This window comes from Anas platyrhynchos, chromosome 22 (genome assembly GCF_047663525.1).
Source record: "Anas platyrhynchos isolate ZD024472 breed Pekin duck chromosome 22, IASCAAS_PekinDuck_T2T, whole genome shotgun sequence".
NCBI classification, from domain to species: Eukaryota; Metazoa; Chordata; class Aves; order Anseriformes; family Anatidae; genus Anas; species Anas platyrhynchos.
In genome coordinates, this window is record NC_092608.1 from 7,258,912 (window position 1) to 7,269,562 (window position 10,651).

The 10,651-nt window shown below is 49.8% G+C and overlaps 1 protein-coding gene across 2 annotated transcripts; it reads left to right on the top strand.

Annotated features, from left to right (window-relative positions):
* The first annotated feature begins 37 nt into the window (after positions 1-37).
* Positions 38-10,226, top strand: SDHB (succinate dehydrogenase complex iron sulfur subunit B). Of its 2 annotated transcripts, none has more exons than XM_027443168.3 (8): positions 38-262; positions 1,127-1,350; positions 2,655-2,740; positions 4,814-4,950; positions 5,265-5,381; positions 7,615-7,716; positions 7,923-8,045; positions 10,005-10,226. In XM_027443168.3, the coding sequence occupies exons 1-8, from the start codon at positions 53-55 to the stop codon at positions 10,080-10,082; spliced, it is 1,077 nt and encodes a 358-aa protein (XP_027298969.2). In that variant the 5' UTR covers positions 38-52; the 3' UTR covers positions 10,083-10,226. The 2 variants fall into 2 exon arrangements, with proteins under 2 accessions (XP_027298969.2, XP_027298970.2); XM_027443169.3 differs by having other exon boundaries at positions 1,223-1,350.
* The last annotated feature ends 425 nt before the right edge of the window (positions 10,227-10,651 follow it).

Below are 10,651 nucleotides of genomic sequence, written 5' to 3' on the forward strand. Positions count from 1 at the left end.
GGGGGACGGGCAGCGCTAGCCCCTTGTGCCATAGCGCAATGCCACACTCAACATGGCGGCTCCCCGCGCCCGCCGCCACACCCAAGATGGCGGCCAGCACCACCCCTCCCGCCTCCCTTCTTCTCCTTGTCGGCCTGGGCGGCTCCTTCCGCTTCCGGTCTGGGGGGCGGAAGTGCGCAGCGCCAAGATGGCGGCGGCCGTGGTGGGAGTCTCCTTGAGGCGCGGCGTCCCCGCGCGGCTCCTGCGGGCCGGGCCCAGGCCGGTGAGGGCCCGGAGCCGCCCCGGGGATGCAGGGAGATGGGCGGCGGGGTCTGGAAGCGAGGGGGGGGGCTCGGGGTGCGGGGAGGGAGGTGGGGAGGGAGCGGGAGGGAGTTGATGGGGGCCGGGGGGAGCTGGAGGGCAGGAGGGGGCCATTGGGGTCTGGGGGGGACGTGGGGGGGGCAGGGAGGGTCTGGGGGGGAATAAAAGGGAGAGGAGGGGTCTGGGGGGGATAGGAGGAGGGCAGAGGGGTCTGGGGGGCAGGAGGGGGCGCGGGGGGGGTTGGAGGGGGGCTGAAAGGGTCTGGGGGGCAGCAGGAGGTGGGAAGAGGGGCTTCGGGGAAAGTTGGGGGGCTGTAGGGGGGGGAAGATGCAGCAAAGGATGGGAACGGGGCTCGGGGCAGGTAGGAGCAGGGGAAGGGGGCTGGGTGCTGGGGAGGGGCTGGGGGTGAAGAGGGCTGGGAGGGGGGCTGGGGAGGGTTCTGAGGGGGAGGCAGGGGCTGAGGGACGCAGGGGGTCCAGGAGGGGATAGTAAAGGGCTGGACACGGGGATAGGAGCAGTAAAGACACAGCCTGTGGGGTGAACTGGGGAGAGGGGAGCTGGGGCAGGGGGCCTGCAGGGGAGAGGGGCTCCTGGGGGAGCGCTGGGAGGAGAGGGTCCTCAGTCCAGAGCAGGGGAGGGCTGCGGCTCTCAGGGCAGCTGGCACAGCCCTCAGGGTTGCTCTTTAGTTTTGGGATTGTGCCCCCTGGTTCTTGTAAGAGGAGAGAGCCCCAGGACAGAGGAGTGCCAAGGTGCGCCGCTCCGGCAGATCCTTGGAAGGGCTTTCTGCACGCGTGCCCGAATGCAAACCCAGTGATGGACCCTGCAGCTCTCGCCCCGGAGCGCACAGCCTGGAGACGTTTTGTTGCCGGCTAAAAGCCGCCCAGAGGGACCTAAGGGCCCTTCTGCTGCTGTTCACATGCAGATCTGTCGGGGAGCACAGACAGCTGCTGCGGCCGCGCCACGCATCAAGAAGTTTTCCATCTACAGATGGGATCCCGATAAGCCTGGGGACAAGCCCCGCATGCAGACGTACGAGGTGGATTTGAATAAGTGAGTGCACCTGATTAGGGAGAGGGCTGCTCAGCTTCCCCGGCAGGGAGGTGCGCCGGGGCCGCGTGTGCACGCACGTTATCTGACAGGCGATAACGCAGGGTGCTGGAGAGGGTTCGGAGCTGACAGCTGAAGGTGTCAGAAGTCTCATTAGGCCTCAGGGATCGTTAAAACCACGTTAGAGCAGTCAGGGAGGCAGCGCCTCGGCCGTGTTACGCAGCACGTCAACGTGGGAGAGGCCCGGTGTTAGTTCTTGATAAATGAAATCTTGCTGTGAGCAGGTGGGATTGCTGCCCCTCCCTCACCCCGCGGTGACAGCTGTGACAAATACAATTGTCCCCTGAATGCCAGCGTCTCAGCAGCTGTCAGCAATACAATGGTCACTTCGTTTTGTGACTCTGTGACGTTTCACCTTGGTCCCTGATTGATGTTGAAGACCTCGGTGAATTCGTGGCTATAATGAGCTATATTTATACGGCAAATTTGGGGGCATGTTCCAAAAGGAAGCAGTTTTAAGCACGGCTCATAGTCCCAGACCTTGGAGATAAGGTGGAAGTTTTATTGTCTCACTTAATTGCTTCTAGTCGGCTGCTCATATTGAGCTTCCAGCTTGCACACTGGGGTAGCTACACCAAGGAAGCTCGCGTTTCTCCGTGATCCCGCAGCAGGGTACAGTCTGCCCTGTGGTGTAGAAACCTTGGCAGGGGCACACGTGCCTTGACTTCCTTCAGCTGCTGCCGTGTTCCTGCTGGAGGAATTCACCTCGGGCCCTTCCTGAAGTGTTCAGATTCAGAGCCACGCAGCGCTGCTGAAGCACCACGTGATAACGAAATCGAACTTTGCTGCTTTGACTTGCACCAGTTAATAATTTCTGGGTGTTGCCTGCCGTTTATAACATTACTGAAGTTTTGTTTGCTTTTGCATGCAGCATTGCCTCTTGTGACTAATGAGGACAGGCAGACTTGTCAAAACCTGACTTAAGAGGCGAGAAGGGGTAGAGCTGCACGTTGTTTCCAGTTGTGCTGTCTGAACCCTCTCCAGCTGAGCCAAATCTTCTGGGCATCAGCGAAATAAATGGCTCCTGTCCCACTCTGACCCTGGGGTGAGCCGCTGTGCCCAGGCGGGTGGGTTGTGCTGCTGATCAAGCGATCTCTATCTTGTTGCCTGGGATTGGCAAAACAAAGTGTATATTTAATTGTATCTGAGATGAAAGTCCTTTTAGGTGGCTCTGAGTTGGTGCTAGAGATAAAGCAGTGAGGCTGGGGGAAATTATACAGGTTCACTGAGTTTGTTTTCTGCTATAGATGTGGGCCCATGGTACTCGATGCTCTGATCAAGATTAAAAACGAGTTGGACTCCACTCTGACCTTCCGCAGGTCATGCAGGGAAGGTAAGGAAGATGTTTAAGACTGCTAAACTGGCTGCTTGTTGTCCAAATAAAAGCTAATGCTGACGGTGTGTGTGTGACTGGTGGAAAACTTCAGGGCAGACCGCAGCGTACCACTCTTCTCTTCCAGATGTTGCCCATGAAATCCCTCAGTGAATCAAGCAGGGAAGGTAGAGCTCGTGTTCGCAGGATGTAATCACACAACGCCGAGCTGCAAGCAGTGTGCTTACAGCCCCAGTCATTCCTGTTTCTGTCCTAATCTTGTTCATCTTGCTGCCCTCCAGTGACAGACTGCGTAGGGAAGTTTAGCAAGAGAGGTTACAGCAGCAGAACTGGGGGGGAAAGACGTGGCAAACGGGAGTGAAATGTAAGGGGCTGCTTCACATGGTGCTACTGAGGAAATAAGTAGGGGTGGAACTGGAAGAGTGTGAATGACTTCTAGGAATAGCTTCAGGAATCTTTTTTGGCCCTTTGACTAAGCTGAACGATTGAGGAAAAGGCCATCTGGTGGTTTTCCACTGCAAGAGTTCCCGGCTGGTTCTCAGGCAGGTACAAATCAGCGTATTTGTTTAACTGCACTCAAACTCACCAGTCCGGGTGACGTTCTTCCCTGGGGAGAAAAAATCCTAATTCATGGGTAAGGTTGGTGTGCTGAGCTTAAGATGATTGTGGAAACGCAGGAAGGGAGGATGCCTTTATGGAACGACTTTTGATTTAATGGGGTGGGTTTGCAAGTACTGGAAATTTAGGTCTAATTCTCTGATGCCTACAGATATCTTGACACAGATCTAAGTGAAAAGCATACCTCAGTGCAGCCGTTTCCTGTAGAATCTGCATAGCAGGCAGAGGAATTTTATCCAGTGTGGTTGTTCTCAGTGTCTGATGTCTAGATAGCAGACACGGTTCCTGAGCAGCTGGACATAATTGCACTGAATAGTTTTCTTTGAGAATCTGAAGACAGATTTTTCAAGCTGGGCTGGTTTGGTCTTCTCCTTTTCTGCCATACAGGGAAAAAAAAATCTGATCATGTGTTTGAGTTGCTTACTCGTGGGCCCATGTCTGCAGTCTCCAGTTGTCTTGGTTTTGTCAGTGTGACTGAGAAATGCTTGTAACTGTTCCTCTCGTGGTGGGAACAGCCTTGTTCCATTGCCAGTCTTCACCTGGCAGTGAGGGCAAGGTTGCCAGTGCCCCAGGTGCCACGGAGGACTGGCTCGCTCAGCGCGAGGAGCGGTGGCGTTTCCCTGACTCACGTCAATTGATGCGTGTCAAATCCTCTGAAATTAGTTCCGCCCTTCAGCACTTGTTGTCTTTCGATTGCAGTGTCTTAGGCATCGGTCTGATTTGGATGCCAGAGCTAGCTCCTGACCTGAGCAGGATCTGTGACAGTTCTGCAGTGTTTTTTCTTGTGAACCTTGCCCTTTCCTGGGCTACATCTGTTCCTTGTATTACCGGACAATCACGAGCAGTGCCACTTAATCCATTTGTTGAGCTATTTATATGCTGTTTGTTGTGTGAGTGTCTGTTCTCTCACCTTTAGGAGTTAATGAAAGCAGTGTATGGCACGACTACAGCCTGCTACAGAAAGAATCTTCTGCCTTGGGAACTTATTTTTGTGCTCCTGACCTTTAGGGATGCTTTTGACCATAACTGTAGGGCTGGTGGGGGACGCGTCTGCCTCCTGTGTTACAGTCCCAGCGTTAGCTGCCCCGCGTCAGGCCCACGATTGGAACTTGGGAGCAAAGCTGAATGTTTTCCCCAACCAAAGTAGCACGTACAGCTAATGCGTGATGTGAAGTGATGAACTGTCTGAACCACTTGTTTTGCTGTGGAAGGAAGCTCAACACTGAGAATGTGTTTAGGCATTAATGAAAGCGACTCCAGCATTTATTCTGTGTTTGAATAGCAACGTGTTTGGCTCAGTGGCAACTTCTGGCGTTTTCCTTGTCACGTACAGAGTTCTTAACGACAACAGAATGGAAGACGAGCCAGGGGCAGGTTTGGGGCCAAGAGGATCTTTCTCAATCGGGATAAAAGAGTAAATAAACATCTAATGCTTTGTTCTTTTCTCCCACTCAGGCATCTGTGGCTCTTGTGCTATGAACATTGCTGGCGGAAACACCCTGGCCTGCACCAAAAGAATTGACCCTGATCTGGGCAAGATCACTAAAATCTACCCTCTCCCCCACATGTATGTGGTGAAGGATCTTGTTCCGGTGAGTATCTGCCCTCTTCAGCTTGTGACCAAGAGTGACACCATCCCAGGCGGCGTGGGGTTTGGGTTGGATTAGGAGGGATAATGTTGGGAGATGGCAGCAAGATCACATCCCACAACTCACGTCTTAACTCCTGCTGATGCTCTCTGGCTTGGGTGGGTCTGCTTACCAGTGGTGACTAAATCTTGCCTCGTTAGGAGGAATGCAGCAGGCTGAGGTACAAAACGCCTTCTGTTTGAATGATAGCAGATGTTTGGTCTCTCAGACATCAATCCCACTTAATAAATGTGATCTTTTTGCCTTTTGGCTTCTAGGACTTGAGTAACTTCTATGCACAGTATAAATCCATTGAGCCTTACCTGAAGAAGAAGGATGAGTCGAAACAGGGCAAGGAGCAGTACCTGCAGTCCATAGAAGACCGTCAGAAACTGGTTACCCTTCTTTTCTACCATTGAAATCCCTTCCAGATAAGAGCAGGGTTAAATGTAGTACAGTTTCTAGTTCCTTTAATGACAAAGCTGTCTGGTACAAAGCCTGATGTGGGTGGAATGTGGTCCCTGAAATGCAGTGTCATGGCATGTCTGCATTGCTAGGGGTAACATTTGCTAATGAAATGCAGAACACAGTTGTGCTGAGGACTCTGACCTCATTTCCACTGTCTGTGCCGCGAAACTTGTGTGTTTGTACAAACATTGTGATGGGTAGAGACTTGTAATATTCCAGTGGAGATCAGACGCTGCAGCTGATGCCAGGATGTAGGCTGTCAAGCTCAGCACTGTCTGCGTTACCTAGCTGCAGCATGCTAAGCAGTGCTGTCTTGTCATTACTTGCTGGGTTTTACAGCCCTGAAACTAATGGCAAAAGCTAAACCTGCTCAGATGTAGAGACATGCATGATATTGGTGAGAGTCTTTGGATGTCTGTCCTGAGCGCTGCGTTATTTTCAGGGGTTTTCTGGGAACTCGGTGTTCTTGGTTCAAAGCTTCTGCACAAAGCTGAGGGGGGTCTAAGGAACCATCTGAAGAGGTGGGAGGGGATAGTATTTTAAAAAGAGCTTATAGTGCAGGTAAGTTATTGTCTGGATTACCTTGGCTGCTGCAGGAAGTGTTGTTAAATCAGCGATTTCTCTTCTGTCTCTGGCCTGTCTTGATGGATCCTTCGCTCAGCAGTTTGAAACTCAGACTGTCAGTGCTCTGCTGTGATCATTGCTGCAGCACTGCCACTGAGGAGGCTCAGAGTGGGCAGGCAGTGTAGATTTTGGCAAGCGGTAAAAGGGGTGAATATAAGCAACAGAGAGGAAGGCTGATTGAAGGGGATTTAATGGAAACACATGAGCTGCAGCCTAATTCTCTGCAGTGATGTTTTAAAATTTCCCATTATGTGTGTTTGCTGTGAAGTTAGCATCCGATGAATAGACTTGTCATGTGCCCGGAACATCAGTAGCACCATGCAAGTACTGCTGTGAAGTCTTAACAACCACAGGATTTTAGTTTCAAATAGCTTCTATCCAAGGGCAATACTTAGTTTTTCTGCACTGCTTCATAATGTTATCTGATGGCATATGTAAGGACTAAAGGGATTCTCCCACGCTTTTTATAAAGCAGCATCTTTGAAGTCACCTTCTCATTGAAGGAGAAATAAGCAAAACTACGAGTAGCTGCAAGAGCTGTCTGTGAATCTTTCTGACCACTAGTAAAGTTGATGTTTCTCATCATTTAACTTCCTCTTGCTTTGGGAATAGCTTGTGTGCTCAAGAAACTGTTGAACACAAAGGAAACCAAAAAACTCTCACGTTGTTCTTCAAATAGTCAACTGTTTGCCATGTTACAATTAAAAATGAGACAAATTTAGAGCAAAAGGAAACTGTGACTTAACTAGTTTGGGCAAGTCCCTAAGTATACTGGAGCAGTCCTTACGATGCAGTAGATTTGCTACAAGTTCCCAGGAGCTTTGTGTGTCTTTTTAAACTAAGTGAGACTCTTGTCCTAAAAAAACAACTTTCAGATACATAGTTTAAGCCAGACTGGACTCTTCTAGGTTGGGGAATTGGTTGAGATAAGACTTGGGAGACTTTTCTGCCCTGTGGTACTTCCACGTACATCTACCTTTCATTTCGTCAGTACCCAAAATAAAAAGGCCTTCAGCCCTGTAGAAAGGACACGATGGCCAAAGACTCACACCATTCCCCTTCTGTAAGTGATTGGGGATCCCCTCAACATGTTAAGTGATGAGCTCGTCACTTCTCCCCTGGCTCCTGGGTGGATTTTGCTTGTGTAACATGGCCTGGAATTGCTAATTGGTTGTGCGTGTGTTCTGTTCTTTGGCTGCTCATTGGGACAGGCTAGAAGCAAGGCAAATTGGTCAATTTCTACTTCTTTCTCAGTTTTTACTTTTTTCTCTGATTATCACAAAAATATATATATATTGTAGGGGCCAAGGGATTGTGTGCCTTTTGTTTCAAGGGACCCTTGTGTAGGTTTTGCTTTCTGCCAGCAGCAGTTCTTCAGTGTAAGGCTTTCAGAGTTACAGGATTGCATTGGGCCGCTAGAGAGGAAAGTGGTGAGGGAAGCACGTGCTTGTGTAAATCCCCTCTTTAAAAACAAAAAAAGGCTTCATCATGTTTTTTTCTGGAGTGGTTTGACTGTGGTCTTCCATCTGTGTGCAGGACGGACTCTACGAGTGCATCCTGTGTGCCTGCTGCAGCACCAGCTGTCCCAGTTACTGGTGGAACGGGGACAAGTACTTGGGTCCTGCGGTACTGATGCAGGTAAGGACAGAGCCCGTGCGTCCTGTGGGACTGCTGAGGGACTCCTCAGCTAAAAGCCCTACAAATATCTGCAAGCACAAGTGGGACAGCATGACGTAGTCCACATCTTGGACCAAAATTCCTGGGTTAGGTGTGGCTTTTAAAATATCCCACTGATTACTTCACCTTGAAGAATCATTTGGTGTGTCAAATGACACTGATTTCAGGCCTATCGCTGGATGATTGACTCCAGGGATGACTACACAGAGGAACGCCTGGCACAACTTCAAGACCCGTTTTCTCTCTACCGTTGTCACACCATCATGAATTGCACAAGAACTTGCCCAAAGGTATGTGTTCTTCTAGCATATGTCCATCCGGGGATTGCTGGTTTATTTCCAAGCACACTGTTTCAAACTGGTAGGAAAATGCCCCCTTTTTGTTTTCCTTGAGCTCTCCTTGGCTTGTGTGTTTCTTTCACCTTTTGAAGCAGTGAGTTATCAGCCGTTGTGCTTGTGACAGTGACTGTACAAGAAGATGTGGCAAAGCTTTTGTTAGACTTCACAGGAACATCTGTTTCTAAGACTGTAGGATTGTGACCGTAATGTGATTATGCAAGGGACGCTGCCAGGAATGGTATAGGGAAGACTGTCCTCTGTGGGGTCTGATCAGTGCTGTTAGCCTTGTGAAGAATATGCTTAACCCCAGCACGGTGCTAGCTTACACTCCAACAGCAGCAGCAGTTCCCTGATGTATTGTGCAACTTGCGTAACACAGAAGATTATGGCAAGTTTTCAGCGCCTTTGGGGGATGTGTTTTATGCTGACATCCTGCTGTAAGGGCATTTCCCAGAAAGTCTGTTCTGTCTAGTGTTTCAGTTGAGAACTGAGCAGGCTTTCCCAAATCAGAGTGTGCTTCTTCCTCATCTTGCAATGACTTTGGGCCTGTGGTTAGGCAGATAATCAAGTTTCATTTTCCTGCTAGCCATGTTATATTCTAGTCAGATGTTGCTTGCACCTGGTGGTAAAGCAAAATTCTTCTCAAGCTGTGAAGTAATATGCACACAAATGCTTGAGTGGATCACGGATGTGGAAAAATAAGGTGCTTGAGATCTGGACTGACAAGTGTTTGTCAGGAGCACTGCCTGCTGCTTCTGTGTATTTAACGTGATTCACTGACTGCCGATAATGCCCCTTTTGTCTAGGGTGGCGTATTGTGATCTGGTGTCAGACGTAGTTCAGATAAAGGTGAAGGTTCAATCTGAAGATCTGGCTGTACCTAGTGTAGGGAAATAGCACAGTGGGGCTTGGTCTGTCAATTAAGAGATACGTCTATGGTTAATAACACGTTTCCCCTCACAAGCTGTAATCCTGGCTGTTGTCTTGATCAGCTCCGTAAGACTGCGTGGTGAGCTATGCACCAGGGTAATTTCCTGTCCATGCTTTGTCTCGTAGTGCTGCTGCTGTCCCTGCAACGATATGGCAGGGTAGTTGTGAGCCCCCACTCTCATTTTGAGATTAGGCATGCTTGCTTTGCTAGCACTGCCGCAGGATTAGGGGCCTCTGTGACGTGTTTCACAGAAAACTTTTTTTTGGAAGACATGGTTGCCTTTTGCACAAGGAACATTTTTATCTTGTGACTTGGTATTCTTGCCCACTTCCCCTAGTGTCCTCAAATACACAGGGTTTTTTTTTTTTTCAGGTTAGGAAAAAAGAACAAACACACTTCTTGTGCTATCACTGTCAAGCAGTTTCCTGCCACCAGAAGTCATCTCATAATAAATACCCTTAGAAGTCCTGAATTCAGTCCTGCTTGAACTTCAGAGTTCCTATCACTCAGCCACTTACGCTTCTCTCTGATCCTTGCAGTGCTGACTAAAACCAGTCCTCTATAGTCAAAAGAGCATTTTTCTTCAAGCGCTTCTGGCTCAGCCTCCAGGTGGAGGAGGTGTGCTCCAAGCTGTGCCCGCTCCCAGCTGGAGCAGTGCCAGTCTGACCCCGGGCTGGATGCTCTTTCCTTGTGCATCGAGGCTGGATTGCAGCAAACCTGCATCAGCATGCCTTATCCCAGGGGGCTCAACATGCTGCAGTGTCCAGCCTGCCCTCAGTATCCTGTACGCTGCCAGCGCTTGAAGTGCAACGCTGGGCTGGGCTCCAGCTTTAAAAAATGGTTGCTGAGCACCTCCTCTGCCAGCTGTTTTTATGAGTAGCGGTGTGTCTGTGAGTTTATGGTGACTTGGGTTGAAGCAAGGTGAGGGAGGATACTCTAACTTGCTGATTTCTAAACTCACCAGAACTTTCTCTTTTTAGGGTTTGAACCCTGGCAAAGCAATTGCTGAGATCAAGAAGATGATGGCAACTTACAAAGAGAAGGCAGCCGCTGCGTAATGCTGTTTCCTAACTGGAAGTGTAACACGGACATGCTTTACCTGAAAGTAATTTATACCTGGTTGAGCAAGAGAAGTCTCCAGTGGGAATTTTTGATGTTTTTTCCATAGGCTTGCACGTACAATAAATACTGTAAAGAAGTAAGAGTTGCTGCTTTACTAACAATGCTGAACCAGTGCCTCTGCCTCTTGGACAAGTGCGTAAGCCTGTAGTTGAGAGTCCCAAACCTTTCTGGTTTGCAGTTCTGAGTGTATGAAAGGCTGGGGTCACCTCAAGTTCTGCTGTGGGATGGAATTTAGAAAGTGGCCCCACAGCAGAGATGAATGGAGACATTTCTGTAATGGGTTTCATCCAATATCTTCAGAGGGAACACAGTGTTCAGGGAGGCCCGTAAGCAGTGAGTGTTGTGGTGATGAGCAAGGAGAAAACAATGGCAGTGGCTGGGAAAGGGGGGAGGTGTTGGAAGAATCTCACTCTGTTCTGAAGTCTGTAGCGGGGCTCCTTGATACTAAGCAAAGCAAGGCCCTGGTGCTCAGAGGGTGCAAATATGTGGCAAAATACTGGTGGCA

Coding starts and splice junctions, on each gene's coding strand:
- SDHB (XM_027443168.3), top strand. CDS start 53: ATGGCGGCTCCCCGCGCCCGCCGCCACACCCAAGATGGCGGCCAGCAC. Junction 263..1,126: donor TGCGGGCCGGGCCCAGGCCG/GTGAGGGCCCGG, acceptor TGGACCCTGCAG/CTCTCGCCCCGGAGCGCACA. Junction 4,951..5,264: donor TGGTGAAGGATCTTGTTCCG/GTGAGTATCTGC, acceptor TTTGGCTTCTAG/GACTTGAGTAACTTCTATGC.